General features: G+C 54.2%; 1 protein-coding gene across 1 annotated transcript in view; it reads left to right on the forward strand.

The window, feature by feature from the left end:
- Positions 1 to 617: 617 nt before the first annotated feature.
- Positions 618 to 23,612, forward strand: part of SEC14L1 (SEC14 like lipid binding 1) — a 45,109-nt gene continuing 22,114 nt past the window's right edge. Inside the window, exons 1-2 of the mRNA XM_029927092.1 lie at positions 618 to 748; positions 1,563 to 1,655. Of these exons, the coding sequence (XP_029782952.1) occupies positions 1,593 to 1,655 (63 nt within the window). The 5' untranslated portion in view covers positions 618 to 748; positions 1,563 to 1,592. The remainder of the gene's footprint in view (positions 749 to 1,562; positions 1,656 to 23,612) is intronic.

Genomic DNA, 23,612 nt, shown 5'->3' on the forward strand with positions numbered 1-23,612 from the left:
TGGACCCGAGCATCCGAAGCTGGGAACTGGCAGGAGTTCAGAAGCTCGTGAATTCGCGGGTTCCCCGGCGTGGTCACTTCGGGTTCTGCCGGGCAGTGGAATCCTGAATGGATGTTAGAGTGTCCTAACCGAGCGCTGCTTCTTAAGCCTCCCAGCCCCCCTCGCAGTCCCTTTGTATACCGCGGAGTCGCCCTCCCCGTCTCTGGGAGAGGCTCTGCTCTCCGTTTTCCCAGTTTTCAAATTGTGCACCAGCATCGCCAGGTTTGCACACACGGTTTGGAACGTGGTCCCAGCGCATCGGGACCTGCCAGCCGGGGGAGCCAGGGGAGAATTCCCGAGTTGGGCTCCGAGTGTCAGGATTTGAGAGCTGGAAGTGTTTCAGGGATTATCTCACTCAAAACCTCATTGCGCGGAGGTGAAAGCGAGTCCCAGGGAAGCTAGGGGAGGTGCTTGAGGTCACGGAGAGTAATGGGGTAGCCGCCTTCAGATCGCCGTGCTGTTTTCCAACATAACCTGTTCTTGGGAGAGATAAGCTAAACAAACACGCGGAGAGAGTTCCAGACCTGTTTCACTGTAATAATAGAGATAGGAATCTAATGAAATAAAATACATTTCCAATTTCCATAATCCTTTTTTTTTTTACAGCTAGACTTTGGGCTCCTGGAGGATATTCCATTTTGTACTTTGGAGTATCCCCTTCATGTCCAGCATGCAGTAACTTTCTTAATGATTAGCCTCAGCAGGACAGGTAGGTTCTTTGGATTTCTTTTTCTTCCTCATTTTAAGTAGGGAAGTAAAGTCAGGCAGAGGACTCCTCCTCCCCACCCCCATATAAGTGTGTTTTTCACAACAGTGCACGGAGGCTGATACCGCCCGGGGTAGGAATCTGTCCCTCTGGGAAGGTACCAGGAGGTGCCTCTGCGAAGAAGGCTCCAGAACTTTAACTGATTAAAGCAGACACCACAGCTCTCTGTGGCTGGGGATTTCGGAGGGGCCTCTGGCCAGAGTGCTCAGTGTGGCCGCCATTTGGAGACAAGTCTCTGAAATCATGGTCCCCACAGTTAGGAAACAGGGAAGACTCCGAGGCCAGCGTTGGTGGAGTCTCCCGTCATGTGAGATGCAGTCGTATTTTTTTCCATTGTTATGTTTGTGTGTCTCCAGACTTAATATCCCGAAGCGCCATCCTCTTGGTTTGTTGTGCAAGTTGTGGAAGAGAAAATGATCGGGGAGCTAAGAATCGGATCATCCCATTTCAGGGCTGGAAGGGACCGGGCTCCTGTACCCCACGACGTCCCCTAGAGAGGTCCCGGGAGGTGGACCACATGGGGCTCCCTCGTTACACTTGACTTTCCTTCACCTTATCTTACTGTCTCATCACCTTCTCCTTCCTTGTGTCACTGTCTTTTGTGCTGTCTTTTAGTTTGTGTGTGTTGAGGGTGATGTGACCTGTCGAGGTCCGTTTCTGCGCCGGGGCTGCGGTTCGATGAGCAGATGCAGATTTACATTTTCCCCGCATCCCGGGTGTCTGTCCTGTTTTTATCACATGCGTTTGTGTCTTGCAGGTGCGAGAGGACTGCTGTCGAGTCACAATCATGGTGCAGAAGTACCAGTCGCCGGTGAGGGTGTACAAGCACCCCTTTGAGTTAATTATGGCTGTAAGTGCTTTACATTTTGCTTGACTCCTCGGCCCATGTAAGCGGTCGGATTTGACCATCTGGGACCGGATGTTTATCATCGGTCTCCGTCGCTCCATTTTGACTTCTGGTTTCGTGTTAATTTAGAGCCACGGCTAGAGTTGGTGAAATGTTTTAAAACTGTGAGTCTCTGAAAATCAACGCCTACCTGTTCGTTTTTTTAAAACTGCATCTCAGGTTAATATAAGAGTTTGAGTTGGGGCGCCTGGGTGGTTCCGTTGATTAAATGTCTGACTCTTGATTTCGGCTCAAGTCATGATCCCAGGGTCGTGGAATCGAGCCCCACGTGGGGTTCCGTGCTATGCGTGGAACCCAAGATTTTTTTTCTTTCTCCCTCCTTCCCCCTTTGCCCCTCAGAAGTGGGATTCTGATTAAATCCGTGTTCCTCTGGATTTTGTTCTTTTTGTTTGTTAAAATAGAAGAGGGATGCGAAGAGTGTTTTTTTTCCCCCCGCCGGCTCCTTTGGAAGAGTGCTCTGGTTATGAGCGCTGTGGGATGGAGTCTGATTTAGGTTATTGTAATGACTCTGCTGAATGAGTTGAATTCCACAAACGGAGTTAGGAAGGTCGTAATTTTCTTTGTTAGGTGTCTGCAGAGTTTGGCTGAAAACAAACATTTCACTAGGTGCAAAAGAAAACAAGTCCTTTTCCAGTCCCTTTTAGAGTATTCTGGGGCAATCCCTCCCCTCTGCTTCTGTCTCACTGTTGCTGTGTAATATACATACAGGAAGTGCTTTTGTCGTGAAGTCACCTGATGGAAATGCCAGACTGAGCCAGGATCGGGATCTAGAACGCACCAGCCCCGCCGGAAGTCCCCTCCCCCTGCCCGCCGCCTCCCAGTGGGATGAGCACTGGCTGTTTCAGAATAACCCCCGCGACCCGGGTGCACTCAAGGAAACCGCTTAGACGTGGGGAGTGTGTTACTGCAGGTTGAGGTGTAATTTACATACAGCGGAAGGGTCACGGATCCAGTGTCCGTTTTGATCAGTCTGGAAGGAGCGTGAGCCGCCCCTCCCCGGCAGAGCCTTTCCGCCCGTCCCCTCCGAACCCTCAGGACGTTCCCTGTGCCTCTCCTCAGTCAGCCTGAGGTTTTGGGGGTTTTTCTCTCGGTGTGGGGGCGGTGTTTCTGGTTCTGCATTTCCTTTTTTTTTTTTTTCCTTCTTCAAGATTTTGTTTTTAAGTCCTCGCTGCACCCAGTGCGGGGCTCAGACTCTGAGGCCGGAGATGGAGAGTCCTGTGCTCTGCCGGGAGCCAGCCAGGCGCCCCCGTGTTTCCCTCAGATACCAGGACTGTGGAGTCTTTTATGTGCACCGTGTATCAGAAAGGCTCTGTTTCCTGTTTGCCTGTCCTACGTGCCCTGTGGCTTCTGGTCGTGTGTGCAGCACAGACCCGCTCCAGAGAGCTTGAGAAGGGCCATTGTTCGTGGGGACACTCGGGGGCTCCAGAAGTGCGGGAACGCGGGCTGGACCGGCTGAGCTCCGAGGACCTGGCATCGGAGGGTGGTCCCTGGGGAAGGTCCGTCCCCGGCACTTGTCCCCGGACCTCCACCCCTGGGCTCTGCCTTGTGCCGGACGCGGGAGCCCCTCTCTCCTGTCAGCCGGCTGCTCCGCTGGCGCCTGGATCTCCCTCCCCTGTGGCTTCAGCTCACGGGCTTTCTCAGCCGTTCAAAACCCTGCAGGCCCCAGTTCAGCTTCGTGGCGTTCCTGGTTGTCTTCTTTCGGTTTCTAAGTGACTGATTCTGGTCTTGTTTCCTAGTTCAGATTCTGGAGAGACTTGATCCGGTCATCGCTCCCCCTGGAGCCAGGATGTAGGTGATTGGCTGGCCGGTGGGTTATCTGCCCAGGGGTGGCGGCCTGACCCTTTTCAATTGGCGGAGGCTGGTGGAGCTGGGGAGGGGAAGTGGGGGGCACGTGGGGGGGGACAGCAGAGCCCAGTGGCACCACGTGGGGCAGAGGACAGCCCTGCGGGCTGAGCCAGGTCAGGAGGGGCAGGGGGGCAGGAGCCATGAGTGGCGCATTCTGTTGTCTAAGACCTGAAGTACTCTCTTTTTAAAAAAATTTTTTTAATGTTTATTTATTATTGATACAGAGAGAAACAGAGCATGAGTAGGGGAGGGGCAGAGAGAGAGGGAGACACAGAATCCGAAGCAGGCTCCAGGCTCTGAGCCGTCAGCACAGAGCCCGATGGAGGGTTCAAACCCACGAACCTTGAGATCATGACTGAGCCGAAGTCAGACGCTTAACCCACTGAGCCACCAGGTGCCCCGTCTTAAAAGCTCAGTACAACCCTGGCTGTGTGCGGCAATGGTATTTTGGTCTCTTCTGTAGACGCTAGATTAATAACGAGGAGTTTTGACCGTCTCGTGATCAGCTTCCTTATTCTCCTCACTTGCTGTTTTCAGAATGGTGAGGTGTGTCCTGCCCGTGTTTGTGCATCATTTGACAGGAGCGTCTGAGATTCAGATTCGGAACCACCTCCCAGTCTTTTAAAATTGATGCATTTTTAAGTTGCTTTTATTTTGAGACCGATCGTTTTCTTTTGAGTTGGGAGAGAACAGGTACTTTTTTAAGTTTATTTATTTTGAGAGAGCGTGCGTGTGCATGCGCATGCACACGCGGGGAAAGGGCAGAGAGAGAGGGAGACACAGAATCCCCAGCAGGCTCCTCCCTGTCAGCACGAAGTGTGATCCGTGGCTCCATCGCACTGGGAGATCGTGGCCTGAGCTGAAATCAAGAGCTGGACGCTCAACCAACTGAGCTACTCAGGCGCCCTGAAGAAAAATGTATATTTTAATATTTATTTTTTGGGAGCGCGTGAGCAGAGGAGGGGCGGAGAGGGGGGGACAGAGGATCTCAAGTGGGCTGTGCGCTGACAGCAGTGAGCCGACGCGGGGCTTGAACTCCCGAACCGTGAGATCACGACCTGAGCTGAAGTCAGACGCTCCACCAACCGAGCCCCCCAGAGTGCCCTCGCAAATATTTTTTAATCTGAAGATGAAATATGTTTTCCTTCGGGAATTAGAAGCTAGCACGTTTTAAGGCTTTAGTGAACTTTTGTGTGGTGTCATTTGCCACTTTGCGAGTTGAACTTGTATGTCATAAAATCCGCATCCACCTTGCTTTATTATTATTTTTACCTCGAGGATGCACAAGAGTAGAATAGACTTACTGTGGACACAGTCTCAGCAGCTCACTCAGAGGGAGGGGGGAGGCGTACAGATAGAGCAGCTCCGAGGGAAGTGGTCCTGACAGCGAGCCCCCGGAGAGTGTGCCGCGGCGGTCACTGCTCGGGGTGACGGGCTGTTGGGCAGGCGGCGGCCTGAGGGAAGGAAGGGGGCATCCGGGCCCTGCTCGCCAGGGGTCCCGTGGGGAGGGGACTGCGGAGAAGATGCCACTCCGCGGACAGGTGCCCTCGTCTGGTAACGGAGAACGTTACTGTAACTCGGTACCTCCGGGAAGCGGTTGACGAGCACATTGACCAGCGTGAGGTGCCCGCGGCGGGCATCGGGTATGGCAGCCGCACTTGACTGATTCAGTGAGCGCCTGTCGTTTGTTTTGGGATCAGTGCACCCACTCATGGCGTTAAGAAGTCACCGGAACGTTCTCCTGAACCCACGTGAATTACGCGGCAGCCAAGCAGCATGGAGGTGGGGTTTCTGTGGGTGTTTGTGGCGTTTCAGGGACGTTTGCCCAGACACGGCGTGGCAGAGCACCTCTGAGTCAAGGAGTCACCTAAGATGGCCCGCGGCACCTTGGAGGGCGAGGGGCCTGAGGCACACCTCAGGGTGAGGTCTGCTGCCCGCCTTCCGTCCCTTGCGCCCCGCCAGGCCTGCGGTCCCCTGTGTGGACCCGTGGTGTTTTCTGAAGTTCCTGTTCTCAGGGACTCCTGGGACGCTTCCAGGGGCTCCTCTGCCTGGGGCGTGGGGAGGGGGACTAAAAGGGGTCCCGCGGAGAAGGCAAGGCGCTCAGGATGGGCAGGAAGGTGCCGGCGTGAGAGGGCATTTGGAATTTTCTGAGCTAAAACACAATTTTAAAACCTAGGCATGTTCAGTGATAGTTTTCCCCCTCCTGACATTAGGACCCCTTAATACGGGACACAGAGGGAGGGTGGTGGAGCCGGGGAACTAAGGGACTTCGCAGGAGGCGAGGGCCTGCCAGGGAGGAAAGCCCGCGGCCCAGACGGCCGGTGCCAGCGCTGGCCTGCTCGCCGGGGCTCCTCCCCTGGGGACAGCTGTCGTTTTGACCCCGTGGAGCACGCGAGGGGAGAGGAGGCTCCGCCATGTGCCCTGCCGCCCCACGGACCGCCACCTGCCTGCTGTCGGTGCGCGGCCACGGGGTGCCGTCCCTTCCCGCCGGGCTCTGGCCCCGTCCTCCTTCCAGAGCACCCGCCGTCCGCATCCCACGCCTGTGTCCTCCTGTCGTGCCCGTGGGGCACGCGTTTCGGTCCCTTTCTCTCCCTGCACCACCCCGGTTATCTGTTCTCTCCTTAGGTCTTTCACGCCTGCAGGTCACCCTGCGTTGTGCTGCTGTCATACGCTGCGTCCACCCGCGGTCCCCTGCTTGGGTGGCCTCTTACCCATCTCCCCCCACTCAGAACTGCTCTGCCCCTCGCCAGGCCCGTCCCGCCCTCCCCTCTGTGTCTCACCTTACTTCTCTCACACACACACACACACACACACACACTCACACACACACACACACACACACACACGCGTTTAAGTGTGCTCTGTGCCGCCCTGGGGTGCCACGCTCCGTGTTTTTCCAGCCCTCCCACCCTTTTGACGCCTCCCTCCTCGCCGCCGCTGCTTGCTTTTCTCGTCTGCTCTCGGAGTCTGCGCCCCGCTGACCCCGCCCGCTCCTGCCCGTCTCCCCTTCCTCCATCCTTCCCGGGGTCATCGGGGTCGGCCGCCCCCCTTGCCGCAGAGTTCCTTTCCCTTTCAGGTTGCTTGCAGCTGTTTCGCAGCCTCCTCAGGGGCAGTGACCTTGTGTGTTACTCCCTTGTTCCCTCACGTGTCGCCCTAAGTGCACGGTAGTCTCTCTGAGTGCCCTCGAGCGGCTGGCGTGTGTGCCCTTGAGCTGTGAGTGTGAGGACTTGGGAAGTGGGTTGGACGGAAACTCAGATCCGAAACGTCCCTGCTTTCGGACACGAGGTCTGTGTGTGCTTCTCGGACAAGAGGTAAGCCTGCTGGGATCCTTCACTGAACCAGCACCTGCCCCAGGAGCAGGGCCCTTGTGGGGATGAATTTGGCCAAATCTCTTCTGTTTGTTTCCATACCTTCCTGAATGCTGCAAAGCCCTTTTGACAAGCACCCACCCGGGGCGTGAGCGACATGCTTCTGTTGCCTAAACGGAGACGCTGCTGGCCCGGGTACAGCTGTTGATTAAATGGCCGCCCGCCTCAGGATTGGCTTTTTTAATTTGTGTTTGTTTCATTCTGTTTTTTGTTTGTCTGTCTGTTTTTAGTCCCTTTGTCCTTGCCTCAGGTGCCGCCCGGCTTCCTGCTGAGACCAGAGGAAGAAGCAGGAGGGAGAGATTCGCTGCGGGCGGCTCAGTGCCCACGGGCCCTGCTGCACACCCGCCTGGCGACGGGTCAGCTCCCTAGTGGAGGGCTGTGGCCGGGAGGCGCTGGATGAGCCTGCAGGGAGGAGGGGGGGAGGGCAGGGCCCGGCGGCCCGCACGTCCTCACCCCTTCCTTGCTTGCTTCCAGCCCTGTGCCCGCCTCCGTGCACGGGGTGAGCGCGTCAGTAAGTAAATGACGCCTCTGGGTGTGCGTGTTTTATTTTATTTTTTGTCTTTTATTTCTTTTATGTTAAACAGGTGTCTATTTTTATGCAGGATTTATTCCGTCCATTCAGATTTCCTTTGTTGAGACGGCTGGGGAGACCCGGGGGGCTGCAGGTGCCTGGCAAGTGTGGCCGCCGCGTGGGGAGGGCCCCGGGTCTGGCCTTTGGGGGCCGAGAGCGAGGTGCGCAGCGATCCGAGAGGTAGAGCGCCGCCTCAGGAGGTGGCCTGGCTCACGAGCCGCCCTGTGGGCAGCCGCTTCCAGGCTGTTCCTTGGGTCGCTTGGGATGGAGGGGCACAGGTCCGGCTGCAACGCGTTCTCGTTTTGCCCCCCTCGCGCCGCGTGGCCGCCGGCCGTCCTCTCCGGTCGCCTCCCCTGACCGCGCCCCGCGCCCGCCGGGCTTCGAGCAGACGTCGTGTGAGGTGTCGTCGTGCCGTCTGCCCTCGCTCCTCTCGCAGCTCCGCTTCCTCCGCTCGCCCTGGGCTTCAGCCCCGGGCCTCGCGTGGCCCTGACTCCGCTCCCCGGGTTCCTGGAGGTGAGGCCCAAGCGCAGCCTTCCACTAGTCGAGGTGTCGCGAGGCCCCCCTCCCGGCGGCCGGACGGGCAGCAGCGTTCGTTTTGGCTCAGAGGGGAGTGAGCCGTGCGCACCTGCCCCGGGGGCCCAGGCCCGGGGACGGGGTGTCAAGTCAGTCTTCGGTGGGGGGAGACGGGAGTCGCCTCACTTACGGGGTTCTTGGGTGCCACGCTGTGAGTCCTAGCACATTTGATACACATTGGGGTGTAATTAGTCAGACCTACTTAGTTTTGGAAACGGACAATTATAGCGCGTTCGCATTCCGCGCTGCTCTGGAGAGAACTAGGCACTTTCCCTTCTCCTCCACCCCCTTCCGGCACATCGCGCGTCCTGAGTTATTTTTAATGTGCTGGGGGAGACAGTTGTGGTTCTGAAGGGGAAATAAAGCAGTGTCTGACTCAGCCCCTAGCCTCTTTGATTTACCGGTTTTTGTAAAAACACAAAAAAACATCCCCCCCCCCCCGCAACACTGTAATACAGACGCTGTCAAGCCTGTATAAGTCGGGACAGGGAAGGGTCCAGGCGGTGCCAGGGGCCGTCACCCTGCTCTGGTGGAGGGGGGGGCGTGCTTTGCCACTAATGTTTCGCCCCCTGCCCCCCCGCCGTGTACTTAAAGCAGCTTCCAGCATCTTGTGAAGCCACCGAACGGCTTCAGCAGGGTCTGTAACCAGCAAGGACCTTTTGCTTTCTCAGCATGACCACCATGTCATTGCCACACTTAACAAAAATACCGGGGCGACGGTCAGACTTTCTCGATCGCCTACAACAGGGTCTGGTTCCCGGTCGGGACCAGCTGTCGCTCTGGGTTCCTGTCTGCAGTCTCCCTGCTTCTCCCACGTTCTCCCTTCCCTTCACCGCCCGCCCCGTCCACCTAACCTCAGCTGCCCGGCTCCCGGGAGCAGGTGGGAGCGGATGCAGCCTCCCCATGGCCGGCCTCCAGAATGCTGAATCGCAAATCAGATGCAAAATGTTCTTTCCCAAATTAAACTGGGTCTTTCTATGATTGGTCCTCGTGGTTCGCACAGAAAGCAGGGGAGGGGAGTTCATCTGTTGGCAGGGCCAGCTGAGAGGGTCTCGGGGTAGCGTGAGCAGCGGGTGCCTGGTGGAGTCTGGCGGGGGCTGGGGGGGCGGGGGGGTGGTCCTGCTTCCGTTCGAGCCCCGGCTGGGGATATCGGGCTGCGTGGACAAGTGCCCGCAGACAGCTTCACTCGAAAGAGGACTTTGGTCGCTGGTGTCATACCTGATTCTTCCTTTGACCTGTACGAGAGGGAACCGGTTTTGTGTATTTCTTTTTTATTTCTTTTTTACATTAGTTTTGAGAGACAGAGAGAGACAGAGTGTAAACAGGGGAGGGCCAGAGAGAGAAAGAGACACAGAATCTGAAGCGGCTCCAGGCTCCAAGCTAATGGTCTGCACAGAGCCTGATGTGGGGCTCGAACCCATGAAATGCGACATCATGACCTGATCTGAAGTCAGACATTTAACCGACTGAGCCACCCAGGCACGCCCAAGTTTTGTGCATTTCTAGGGGAGCAATTTCACATGTTGAAACAGGGTGTAGACTGTGTCCTGAGTCTCTTGCAAGGCACGGTTTGAGGTTAGGAGAACTCGTCTTTTTGTTTGACGAAAAGTTTGTATATAATTATCACTCTATAGAAGATCACTGCTTTACGTGTCTTGATGTGTACGGAGTCCCTTTTCCACTTCAGAAATCTGCCCTGTGCCTCCTGGCTCGTGCGTGTTTCCGCACTGGGCTGGCCAGAGTGCACTTGGGGTTACTGATAAGCAGCCAGTGAGGGAGTGCCCTGCGCGTTGATTCGAGGCTGTGTGGGGAGCCCCCCGACCGTCGTGCCTCTCCCTCCCCGCCCCCGGGCCTTCTCGGGGACAGAGAGACTCCTCCTCTGGTGATACTCGCTTTGCTATTTTGGGGCTCCCGGTTGTGCATCTTGTGTTTTCTGGCCGTCATAAACATCGTGGTGTTTTAATTGCTAGTTGATGCTATTTGAGACCTCTCTGGGTCTCTCTCACCTGCCACCTCTTCCTGGGCAGCCGCATTTAAACCCAGGGCTGCAACTGTCACTTTATAAACGGAAGATCTCAGAGTTTATCTTCAGCCCAGACTCCCACTCAGGAGCTTCCAGACTCCGGGCCAGCTGCCTGCCAGGACAGCTCCATTTGACGCCGTGTAAATTTAGCGTCTCCGAGACAGACTCCGCAGCCTCGTTCTGCCCGCATAAAGGACACAGCCCCAATAGAACACGCACACACTTGCACGCGCGCACACGCACACGCACACACGCATCCCAGTAAACTGTCGGAAGCTCTGCCTTGTCCTGTGAACTCCCGTTGCTGACCAGTGCCGTCACCGCGTGTCCTGTCCTCAGACCGGAGACCTCGGCGTGGCTGCCTGCCTTCCCTGCCCACCCCTCAGGCTCCGTGGTGACCAGAACCTTCCCTGTTCAGGATGTCTCCCGAGGCGTGTCTGAGTCTGCCCATCTCCGGGGACAGCGCCTGACGTCCTGTCTGGGCCTCTGGATGCGGGCTCCCCCCACACCCCTCACCCACCTGCGCTCGCCCAGGTCTGCCGGGGGCTCCGATTGTAACTCCGAACACGCCTCGTGCTTAGGGGTCTTTAAGTGGCTGCCCCCGACCTTCACGGTGAGGCTCAGATTCTTCCACCTGGTGCCCAGAGGCCCTGGCCCGTGGCTCCTGCCTTTCCCGGCAGCCTCCTCGCCACACACAGGCCCCCCACGTTGGTTGGACATGGAGTCACGGTGGCTGCCTTGGCCTTTCCTGAGCAGGCGTTCGTCCCCTGGCCTCTGGGCCTTTCTGCGGACTGCCTGGTGTCCTGTCCTCCCTCTTGGTCACCGGGCGGACTCCAATGCCTGGTCAGACTCCGTTCTCTTAGCCGGGATCCGCTCGCGTTGCTCTGATGGCTCACGGTCCCCTCCCTGGCCCCTCCGCCTGGCAATGATCGCCAGGGGCGGTGACTTCCCGTCCGAGGCCTTTAACCTGAGCAGGCGGTCCGCTCTCAGATTTGTCTGAAGCAGAGTAAGTGACTCCTGGAATCTGCTTGGGTTCTGGAGCGTCTGCTTCTGGTGATGCGGATTTTGGACCATATTCTTTTGGTTGGAGGTTTTTGCTACTTATACCTAAATCATGTTTGTTGTGGTTGGTTTTTGTTAACACGCAATGTGATAATAATTTCAGGAGTAAAATTTAGTGATTCGTTACTTCCGTATAACACCCAGCGCTCACCCCAACCAGCGCCCTCCTTCATGCCCCTCACCCCCAACTCCTGAATCTGACTCACGTCGTGTTTCAGGAGTCAACCAGGAACTGTATTCGGTGAGCTGAAGCGGATAATCAGTGTAGAGTAGAAAACGTGTCCTGCTTCATGTATTAGTTGGTGTTTTGAGTGGCTTTCCCCCCAGTGATGAATGTCATTTCCAGGCTTCTCCTGCAGAACGTAAAATTCTTTTAAAAATTGGTGATTGTGACAGTATGCTATTCTAATTTTCTTTTCTTTTTTTTTTAAGATTTCTTCAGGTTTGAACCTGAAAGGTTGGTTATCATGTATCTTTTTTTCTTAACAAATAAGTTACTCTGTGACATGAAGTAGGTCTGATTATAAGGATATGTGTTACTCTTATTTTTTCTAGCTTAATCCCCATGTCTTGTCTTAAAAATTAAGTCCAGAGTCGAAAGCTGCAAAGTACAGATTTTAAGAAGAAATTCATATAAGAGATCATTGATAACCTTGCAGGACTTATACTGTTAATATTTATAAAACTCTTTTCCCGACACCTTTTATCTTCATCTTACTTTTAACACAGAGTTGGTTGAGAATGTGGATTCTGACGGTAATAAGCTCTGATTCTCTCCTGAATCGGGATTTCTGAGAGCGGCCCGGCCCTCGGGCAGCTCCCACACCTGCTCGGGTTTGAGACGCCCTGGTCTAGGTCTCCTTACGCTGAATTTATAGCAACTGGAGTGAGAGGAAGGGAAGCTGGTTTCCGTTATAACTTTTTAACTTAAAAATTTTGAGAGGAATAGACTCGCTAACAGACTGTGGCATAGTCTTTTTTTTTTTTTTTTAATTTTAACGTTTTTATTTATTATTGAGAGATAGAGACATAGTATGAGCGGGGGGGGGGGGGGGGGGGGGGGGGGGGGGGGGGACAGAGAGAGAGGGAGACACAGAATCCGAAGCAGCTCCAGGCTCCGAGCTGTCGGCACAGAGCCCGACGCGGGGCTCGAACCCACGGACCGTGAGATCACGACCTGAGCCGAAGCCGGACGCTGAACCGACGGAGCCCCCCAGGCGTCCCATATAGAGTCCTCTTACGTCATGTTGTCATTTGAAGGGTTTAACCTGCCGCCAGGGAGACTACGGATTTGCTTTCTGTGCTTCTCCGACCGCTCTGGAGTTTGCTTAGGAGCTACACCAGGCGCTTCTCTGAACTTTTCTTAGTTATTTATCCATATGACTGTGGTTGCCGATTTTCAGGTGGAGGTTTGTACTGTATCTTATTGTGGTAAATCCACGATAATGTAACCCCTTCCATCCACCGTTGGTAGCGTACGGCTCAGTGTGTGTGTGTGTGTGTGTGTGTGTGTGTGTAATCACACTGCTGCGCAGCATCGCCGCCTCCAGCCCCAGCACTTTGCCTCCTGGACGGAACCGTCGACCCCGTGAGACCCCGGCCCTGGGCCCTGGCACCCGCCTGCCCCTTTTTCTTCTACCTTCCGTGTGCACACAGCGCTGTGACCGTTCCTTCCGTAAGTGACATCGCACAGGGCTAGTGCTTCTGTGGTCTGCTTGCTTCGCTAGCGTCCTGTCTGCCCGGGCCATCCACGTTGCAGCAGGTGTCAGAGCTCCCTTCCGTCTTTTATTTTAAGTTTACTTACTGTTTTGAGAGAGAGAGAGAGCATGCACATGAGCAGGGTGAGGAGCAGAGAGAGAATCCCAAGCAGGCTCCATGCTGTCAGCACAGAGCCCATGTGGGGCTCGATCTCACAAACAGATCATGACCTGGGCTGAAATCAGAAGTAGGACCCTCACCCAGCCAAGCCCCCCAGGCACCCCTCAAAGTGTATCTTTAATGTGTGTCTCCTGGTTGCTGCTGCTGGTTTCTTAAGAAAGAACAGCATCTGGGGGTGGTAGGGGGCTCAGTCGGTTAAGTGTTTGACTTCGGCTCAGGTCTTGATCTCACAGTTCATGAGTTCAAGTCCCACATCGGGCTCTGTGCTGACAGCTCTGAGCCTGGAGCCTGTCTTCAGATTCTGTGTCTCTTTATTTCTCTCTGCCCCCCTCTGCTTTCTCTCTCTCTCAAAAATAAACACGAAAGAAAGAAAGAAAGAAAACAGAATCAGGAGCCAGTGCAGAGCCACTGAAGTAAAAGGTGGGCTCCTGCTACAGGGGAAGAGAGGTGGGAGAGAAAAGAGAGAACCGGATGCTTCAGGTGTGTGAGGTCCGCCTCGTCTGAGCCCTTAGTACATAGTACGTCATAGATCTTTTTGTGATGGATTAAAACAGCCCCTACTTTCAACCCACTAGTGATGGGGTTTAATTCTGGTTCATGGAGCTGGATAATATTTCCATAGCTCATTACGTTCTTTTATGTGGGCAAACACATGGCGTCTTTCAGAGCTGACAGCTGCGGCTCCTCGGAACACCAAATGCTTTTCTCGAGTCCTTGGGTTTATTTTTTACACTGGGAAAGTAAATGCACTTTGCCAAGTCCAACTTGACTTGGACAGGAACACGCAGAACTGCTATTTTTGTTGTCCCCTCCCCTCTGTTTGCTCTCCCTTAGACGAAAAATGTAGGGACTGGCAGCAGTTTTGGTGGATCCCGGTGTGTCTCGGACCCCACTGGGTCACGGGAGGCTCAGTCACGTGGCTGCACCTGCACCTCCAGAAAAGAGAGACCCGTGACGGCCCTCCGGGCATTCTTGTTTGCCTCGGGCCTGGGTGGTTGTGGCCCGAGAGACCTTTGACCTTCCGAGCGTACTGACCGAGGGATCTTAAGTGTAATGCTCTGCGTCAGACACGGGCAAACCTCCGTTTTTCCTGTCGTCGGTCCTGGACCACAGAGAGAGCGTCACGGGCACCCCTGCCCCCGCATGCAGTCCAAAATCTGCATGTAACTTCTGATTCTCCAGAAACTTCACTAACAGCCCGCTGCTGACCGAAGCCTTACCGGTCACGTAGGCAGTTGATGAGCACACGTTTGGCACGTGTATGACGTCCCGCACTCCTGCAGTCAGATAAGGTAAAGAAAAATGTTACGAAAATCCTAAGGAAAAGACATTTGCCGTATTCTACTGTATTTATATAAAAAAAAATCTGCATACGTGTGGACCTGCGCAGTTCACGCTTGTGTTCAAGGGTCACCTGGAGGGTCCTTTGATTCTTTAGCGGAGGTCGGCAAATGTGCCTTCTATTTTGACAGCCAGACGCAAGCTGTAGGAGCGCAGTGGGACCCTCTGGACGCCTGTCATGCTCACGGCTCAGCGCTGTCACACGCCGCTGTGTTTACTCGGGTGCCCAGCAGTACTGTTTTAATGGTTGAAAGTAGATACAGAAAGGATTACTTGAGGTGGAATTAACATACAGAGGATGTGTCAGACACGGGCTGCGGCGGCTCGCAGACGGGGGCTGCCCCCATCCAGGCGGAGCTGGGGGAGCGGCGGACGTGGGGAGTCCCCGCGGCCCTGGGGCCTGCAGGCGGTTTGTCCTGCTCACCACGTCGTGGCAGCGCCGAGGGAGAGACCAGCGCCAGCAAACTGTCCCCCTTCCCGGGAAGCAAAGGTCATTAGTTTGGGTTTCATACTTGTATGCGCTTTTACCTGGTTTGTACGTATTTAAGTAACCTCGTAATAAAAGTAACTGGGCCGCCCCAAAGGTCCAAAGAAACTTTTTTCCTTTTTTTTTTCTTATAAATTAATAAAAAATTTTTATTTTGAGAGAGAGAGAGAGGAGGTGAAAAGAGACAGAGGAGAGAGAGAATCTTGTGCAGTCTCTGCACCGTCAGTGCGGAGCTGGATGCCGGGCTCGACCTCATGAACTGCGAGACCGTGACCCAAGCCAGAGTGAAGAGATGGACGCCTAACCGCCTGAGTCACCCAGACGCCCCCAAACCTTTTTCTTTGAAAAGGGGTTTGTCCGTTATTCCAGCCTGGTGCCCAGTTACTCTGCGTTCGATTTTGCTGTGTGCCCCCCAGTGCGCGCCAGCCTGGCCTCAGCCTGGGTTCTGTGTGAGACAGCCAGAGGCGGGGGTGCGGGGGGCTTCCCAGGGCGGCCTCCGCCCCAGCGGCTTCACACACCCGCGGGCAGCCCTTCCAGCTCCTTGGTTTTGTTTGTTTGTTCGCCTGTAGAGTAGTGATTGGCCAGGGCACCTGGGCGTCCGGCTTCGGCTCAGAGCGAGATCTCGCGGTTTGTGAGTTCGAGCCCCGTGTCCGGGTCTCTCTTGTCAGCCGGAGCCCATTTCGGATTCTCTGCCCCTCTCTATCTCTGCCCCTCCCCTGCTTGCTCTCTTTCTTTCTCTTTCTCTCAAAAGTAAATAAGCACTTAAAAAAAAAAAAAAGAACATTTATTAGAAAGAAAAAGAAAGAAGAAAGAAAATAGGGATGGCAGTGTCCTTAACTTCTGGGTCTCACTTAGGTCTCTGGTCTGTGGAAATTAACACAGTGGATACATTTCAACTCTCGTCACCTGACAGCGGAAAGGTTGAGGCCGGGGGTCTTTATGTTTATGACTCCTGTGGTCATGTACCTTTTTCGTGAAAGGAATTTTAGGCTGTTTTGTTAATGGTCCTCAAATACAACTATGTCACGTCTTTAACTCTAGAAGTTTAAAACTGTTGGGGCGCCTGGCTGGGTCAGTCAGTGGAGTGTGTGACTCTTGATCTCAGGGTTTTGAGTTTGAGCCCCGTGTTGAGTGTAGAGATTACCTGACTAACTCACTTACCTAAAGCAGTTTAGCCTGAGCATGGCAGGCCTGCGCCCAGGAGGTTACAGTCCGGCTGGATGCCACGGAAGGACGGGTGGGGGTTCTAACGGGTCCTGCCTTCCGAGGCCGGTGTCCTGGAGGAGGTTGATTGGTAGGGGGTCGGCCAGGCCTGAGCCTGCCCTGCGACCAGACCACCCCCTGGGCTCTTCTCAGCGAGCCTGGCAGCCCAGTGAGAAGACTCACGGGGTCTGGGGGCAAGCGGGGACCCTCCTGCTGAATTTGAACCGACGTGTCTCCTTTACGTGTTTGAGAAATACTTAAACAGCATCTAGAAGGTCTAAGAATAATGGTGAGCATTTATGGGGTACATGAGTGTTTGTCATACGTTTATATGACAAAACGTAGGGGCGCATGGTGGGCTCAGTGAGCACGTGACTCTTGATCTCGGGGTTGTAAGTTATGTAAAGATAACATCTCCAAAAAGGATGTGTGTACTCCTGTGTTAATTTCCGGATCTCAGTTAGGCCCGGAAGAAGTTGAGGACCCTCCCGGTGTCTTTTTGATTGCTTACACGTACCTTGTGGGTAGGGCCCCACCAGCTCTATTTGGACATAAGTGACACTTAACACTACATTAGTTTAAGGCGTGTACCAGGGTTTTGATATATGTATATATTTGTGAAATGACCATCACAATGCATTCACGTAACATCTATCACCTCACATAGTTACACATTTGTTTTTCTCGTGATGATGATTTTTAAGATGTCCTCTTTCAGGGGCGCCTGGGGGGCTCAGTCAGTGAAGCGTCTGACTTCAGCTCAGGTCATGAGGTTTGCGAGTTCGAGCCCCGCGTCGGGCTCTGTGCTGACAGCTCAGAGTCTGGAGCTGCTTCGGATTCTGTGTCTCCCTCTCTCTATGCCCCTCCCCTGCTCACACTCTGTCTCTTTCTGTCCCTCTCAAAAATAAACAAGCATTTTTAAAAAGTCCTCTTTTAGCAGCTTTCAAATATGCAGTGCAGTATTGTCATCAGTGTGCTGTGCGTTACATAACCGCTTTTTTGAATTACTATTTTTTTTTAAGTAAGCTCCACACCCAGCGCGGCGCTTGAAGGCATGACCCTGAGATCAGGAGCCGCATGTTCTGCCCACTGAGGCGGCTGGGCGCCCGGACTCACGTATCTCCTGACTGGACGTGTGTACCTTTTGGAGTAGGCTCTTCTCCGAGCCCACTGTCCACAGGAGGAGGCCGAGGTCAAAGTCGCCGGCTCGGCGGCGGTGCCTGACCTGGCTGCCCGCCGCCGGCTCACCTCCGCACAAGCGCAGGTCCCGCCGGCCTGCCCGTGACGCTCTGACCCTCGCCTCCCCTGGTTGTGGGCCGGGCCGGTCTGTGGGCTTTGCTCTAAAATCCCTCCCCCTTTCCACCCGTTCTCCCTCTGATCTGCCCGTGTGGGACTCAGTTCCCTGCTGGGCAGCACAGCTTTGCCCCCTGTGCCCTCGCTTCGGTGGCTCACGGCCTGTTTTCTTCAGCGAAGGCGGTTGCTTACCGGTGGTGGCGCTGGCACTCAGATCGGGGCCCGTTGGACACCAGAGCCCAGGCCTGCCGTTGTCTCTGCTTGTGCCTCCCGGGTTTGTGTCATGGTCTCACGGTGACAGCGCTGCGGGGGCAGAGGGAAAGGACGCTGCTGGCTAGCTGAGTCAGCCACCTGGTAACCGGGGGGTGGCCAGCAAGCTGCTGGCGCCCTGCGCTCTGAGCTGGTCCGAGGCCGTGCGCGCTGCTGCGGCATCCCGTCTTCGGGCAGCGGCCGTGCGAGATTCCCGGGGGGAAGGCCCTGTCCCCGGCCTGTGGGGACAGCAGGCTAATGTTTACGTTTATCCAGGCCACGATGGGAGCTGCGCGATTCCTTTCCTGGCGCGAGTTCCTTCCCTTCCGGGTATATCGAGTTTCCTCCTTCTGCGGTAAATGTCTGCACCGGCAGCGTGAGGCCGGGCCCCGGGCTGCCTGGCACTGGAGCCGGTTCAGGGAACATCGGGCGCTCAGCACCCGCCGCCACCCCTCGTGTTTTACGGAAGTTCTCTTCCCGGCTCTGGTCGCGTTTGTCCTCAGGGCGTGTGCTCTGATTCTCGCACTGAGGATGGTGTCTTTAGCTAATGGTCAGTCATTCAGTCATTCAGCCAGCAAAGTCTATTTCTTGTATTTATTGCATCTTTCAGAGGGAATATTTTATCCATAACACCTAAATCAAAGTAAAGATGATTTCCGTCTTCATCTTTGGTTTGCCTTTTCTTTATAGAAAGAAGGAGACGCACAGGATGTTATTTATTTACACCACGTGGTTTTTTTTTTTTTTTTTTAAACATGGCTGTGTATCCACTTAACTTGGGCGGTGGGGGTTCTACCAAAGTCTCATGAGATTTGCTGCGTGTGTTTTAGGGCCGTTGGGAATACGCTTATCATTTTAGCCTGGCGAACATAGTGGTTTTTGGGGGGTGCGTTTTCAAAGGATGGTGGAAAAGATGAACGTCAGAAAATCTTTTCGTTTTTAAAGCTGATGGCGTTAGAAAGGTTTCCTTCCTCTTTCTGTGTCTAGACCGTTTGGTTCCTTGGAACAGCCGGCGGCTGTGTCTTCACTTAACGTGCACCGCTGTCTTCCTCTCCGGGCGGGTCTCGCGCAGCCTGGGACAGCAGCCCCCTGTTTTTTGTTTGGCTCTTGTACTTATTCTGCGCCGGAGCCTGCCCACTGGTCCGTTTCTTAACCTTGCACAGTTCTGCACGCTGAAGAAGATAAGGAGGCTGGGACCCGGCGGAATTCGGGGGCCTCCAAGGCCCCCTGGGGGCTGCTGTTGGGAGCTGGGATTTGAAGCGGGGTCTCTTCTCCCAGGGTCCGTGCGAGGGGGTGCAGACCCGGCTTCCAATCCTGGGACGTTTGCTTCTCTCAGCGTCTGCTTCCTCATTTGGAAGTAGAGAGAGACTCGTTTCGTAGAAAGATTCTGCCTAGTTAAGAGCATCTTTGTGAAGCCGGTTATGGTGCGGGCGCAGCCCTCAGCACGGAGGTGGTGGCCGGGCGTGTGTTCCCAGGCTCCTTTCCTGTGCCGACGGGGACCTGGTCCCTCGTCCGGCGTCCGCACCCCGCAGCGCCCGCCATGGAGAAGGGCGTGCGCGTGTTGAGTAATTCCTCTAGGTTCTTCCGAAAGGAAGTTTGTCTCTTGTTTTCTTAGAGCACAGTTGATAGCTTTTTGCTCTTCTGTCATTTCATGGGTCTTATTTTTTAGAATAATATATTTCAGTTTGCAGAAAATTGAGGAGAACAGAGTTTCCAGATACCCCTTTATAATTGCTCTATCGTTAAATATCGTGTGCTGTGTTTGTTGTAACTGAGAAATCAGTATTAATACACGACTTATCTTTTTAAACTTTATTTATGTTTGATTTATTTTTGAGAGAGAGAGGCAGAGTGTGAGCAGGGGAGGGGCAGAGGGAGAGGGAGACACAGAATCAGAAGCAGGCTCCAGGCTCCGAGCTGTCAGCGCAGAGCCCGACACGGAGCTCGAAATCATGAACTGCTAGATCATGACCTGAGCCGAAATCAGATGCTTCACCGACTGAGCCCCCCAGGCGCCCCAAAAGAGAACACTTTCTGATTACATAGCACCTTTCTGTGATTTGGGATCTGTTAGAATCAAGATTAAAGCCTGCAATTTATTTTGTTGTTATTATACTTTATTTTTTATTGCTCCTATAATTTGTTTGGAAATCTGGATTGATATTTGTAAGCTAGAAAACAAAGGGATACTCTTTAAACTGTCAGCAAAACGGAAAACAAAACACAGTTCCTAAAGTTCTATTCTAGGCAGAAAACACGACTGGATCTGGGACTCAGACCCGGGGGGGTTGAGGAGGGGAGAGTTGGGGGGGCGCCACGGGTAAGAGGGCCACCTCACAGGGGCTGGACAGGCCTTTCTGCTGCCACAGCCCCGTCCACTGTCCTGGAAGGAATGAACCACTGTTTAACCTAAGTTACTTTTGTGATTGGTATGTGTGTTCAGAGGCTGCCTGTTTTCCAAAAAATTCCCTCTGATGCCAGAAATTTAAAAAAATTTTTTATGTTTGTTTATTATTGAGACAGAGAGAAACAGCATGAGCAGGGAAGGGGCAGAGAGAGAGGGAGACACAGGATCTGAAGCAGGCTCCAGGCTCAGAGCTGTCAGCACAGAGCCCGATGTGGGGCTCCAACTCATGGACCGCGAGATCGTGACCTGAGCTGAAGTCAGACGCTCAACCGACTGAGCCACCCAGGAGCCCCTGACGCCAGAAAATTTTAAATGGGTGATACAGCCTTCTATTCTGCGTCTGGACAAGAGGCCTTAAATAACAAGTCCTAGTTAATAAAATGGATTCGAAACTCAGACCAGTCTAATTAGCTTATCAGTAAGTTTGAATGACTCTGGGTTTGGAGGAGAGAAGACGTTCGTCCTGAGACTTCTTATTTACGGGGCCCGCTGGCCCCACAGATGCTCTGGGGACATAAACTGGGACAAAGGTGACTCGTCGTCAGGTCAGAATGTCTGTTCATTGTTAGTCAGCCAAGACCATCAGAGCAACTTCTTGAACTTGAACTGTGGCCAGTGAGGCTGAGGAACCGGATTCTAAAGTCACATCCCTTTTTTTATTTTTATTTTTTATTTGTGTGTGTGTGTGTGTGTGTCTTATTTATTATTGAGACAGAGAGAAACGAAGCATGAGCAGGGGAGGGTCAGAGAGAGAGGGAGACACAGAATCCGAAGCAGGCTCCAGGCTCTGACCGGTCAGCCCAGAGCCCGACGTGGGGCTCGAACTCACGAACCCTGAGATCATGACCCGAGCTGAGGTCGGCTGCTTAACTGACTGAGCCCCCCAGGCGCCCCGTCCCTTCCCTTTCAGATGGTGGCTGCTGGGCTGTTCACTGAGTGCAGTGGTGGGTGCTCCCTCACTCTTCAAACAACACCCTCCTCGCCCCTCCCCTGTGCCCGCTGGGAAGGGCTCGCAGGCACGTTTGTGCGTGTACGTGGGCCGGGTGTGTGTGTGCTGGGGCCCCGCCGTGCCCTGGAGGAGGGTCAGGGAAACACGCGTGCAGTGCACGAGGTGACCCTCCCTGGCTGTGGCTCTCACAGCTCTTTCTGTTCTACTTAAAGTGTTTTGTCCTTTGCGGTTTTGACTGATGGGCATTTTAAAGAGCTCTTGCGTTTCTGTGAGAAGGTGATTCAGTGGGACCCGTTGGAGTTCTCTCTTAGATGAGGGCCAGGCAGGCCGTGCCCTGCACCTGTCCCTGCATGCCAGCCCTGGTTTTTATACCCAGATCATATGGATGATGCATATAAATGTGTGTAAGTATATACGTATTTAGTTTTCATATTTTTAATGGTTAGGAAAAATTCCAGAGACTCCTATCTCAAGACATGTGAAAAGTACATGGAATTCGGTTTTCGGCCTCAGTACACGCAGGTTTCTTGGAACACCGCGCTCTCATTTGTTCACGTAGTCCCTGGGGCTGTCTTTGTCCCACAAAAGCGCAGTTGAGTATTTGCGACAGAGACTGGCCCTGGAAGCTGACAGCATTTGTGTTCTGCCCTTCACCTCCTGCGGAAGCTGGCTGCCCCTCTCTCCGACCCGCCAGGATCTCTGTGCGGAAGTCGGACACTTAGGAGAACACTGGGCCCTTTGTTTTGGAGAGAGAGTTTGATGGTAGGGAATGATCGATTGGATCGAAGCTCATTTGTTTAGATTTTGAACAGTGCCTCTTACTGCGGCCGGAGAGCTGTGAACGAGCGTGTGAACAAATGAGTAACGTTCAGAGCGCTTGGAGCCAGGGGCGCCTGGGGGGCTCAGTCCATTGGGTGGCAGACTTCTGCTCAGGTCATGATCTCACGGTTCGTGGGTTCAAGCCCCGCATTGGGCTCTGTGCTGACAGCTCAGAGCCTGGAGCCTGCTTCCGATCTGTGTCTCCCCCTCTCTCTGCCCCTCTCCCGCTCATGCTCTGTCTCTCTCAAAAATAAATAAACGTTAAAAATTTTTTTAAAGCACTTGGAGCCACAGTTCCCTCACTGTCCTGAGGCACCCAGAGCACCACAGTGCTGTCGAATATTTTTTGATTTTTGAGGAAGCATGCTCGATAGTCAACATTGCTTTTTTTTTTTCTTAATTTTTTTTAACGTTTTATTTTTATTTTTGAGAGAGGGAGAGACACAGAGAGTGAGCGGGGCAGGGCCAGAGAGAGAGGGAGACGCAGAATCAGAAGCAGGCTCCAGGCTCTGAGCTGTCAGCACAGAGCCGTGTGAGGGTCTCAAAGCCACGAACCGTGAGATCGTGCCTGAGCCGACGTCGGCCGCTCAGGCGACTGAGCCCCCCGGGCGCCCCGAGAGTCAGTGCCTCTTGGACCGTGTGCGCGGGGGCTCGAGCGCAAGATTAGGTCACGCGGCGCCTCTTCCCGTGGCGTCGCGTCCTTGTGGGGCTGGGCTGTCGCTGGCTGCCGTGCGGGAGAGCCGGGGCCGCACGAGAGTCCGGGGGCCCCAGGAAGTGAGTAGATGTGTCCCGAGTGATTCCAGTGAGGCGTCCTCCTCACAAGTAACACTGGTCACGTAGGGATGAAACAGAGACATGTTTTCCCTCGACTTAGGTGTGTCGGTGCCTCAGATGGTTACTAAGTTATTAGGACACAAAGGGTTTTGAAGGTGTTGGACCTAATAGTAACTGGTATTTCTTCTGGCTTTGGGGCACCGGGGAAAAGTTCATGAGACATCAAGGGTGCTGCCCAGGGACATTTGGAAACCTCTGACCCCAGGGCCTTAGGACAAACGTTCCCAGGTCAGCCAGGCAGAAATGCCATCACTGATTACCGTCAAGACTGTAAACAAACTGAAGTCACCCCCAGGCTGTTGTCCAAGTCAGTCTGAGCTCTTGCAGAAAGGTAACGCGGAGAGCGCCTGGCGGCCTTGGCTTTCCAATCTGGGCTAAGGGGCAGAAGATGCGGTTTATCAAGCATGCTAGATCATTCTTGAAGTTTATTTGAAAGCCCAAGAGCTCTGCATCAGTCTGTTAAACTATGTTAACAAAGATTTCCACATAGTCTTGGCAAGGCGTACGTTACGAGTACCGTAAGGTGGAGTATTCTAGAAGACCTTATGAAGTCAACTGCTTGCACACTGTGCGGAGAGAGGGTGGTCTCGTGTCTGCCTTCAACCAGGAACGCCCGAAACTGCTGTGCCTGGTACCTTAGATTTAGCCGAGTGAGCTCTGTGCCCGACGTGGGACTTGAACTCACGTCCCTGAGATCAAGAGTCACTTGCTCTACCCACTGAGCTCCCCAGGCACCGCCCCCTCCCCCAACATGCTCATTTTTAAAGATTCAGATGATTGATTATTTTTCCTCTGAGGACAATTGTTTTCTTGGTGTTTAGTTCTGGCAGCAGCGGTTCAGGCACAGAGTCCCCGGGCGGGGGCAGTGTGCTCGAGGGCCGGTGCTGCCAGGCGACAGGCTGGCTGTCCTGGTGCGGAGGGCGGGGCCCCATGCGCGGCCGCATCCTGCTGCTCTCCGCCCACCGCTTGGCTCCCGCACCTGCTCCCGCACCTGTTCC

The sequence above is a fragment of the Suricata suricatta genome, chromosome 17 (genome assembly GCF_006229205.1).
Source record: "Suricata suricatta isolate VVHF042 chromosome 17, meerkat_22Aug2017_6uvM2_HiC, whole genome shotgun sequence".
Taxonomy (NCBI): domain Eukaryota; kingdom Metazoa; phylum Chordata; class Mammalia; order Carnivora; family Herpestidae; genus Suricata; species Suricata suricatta.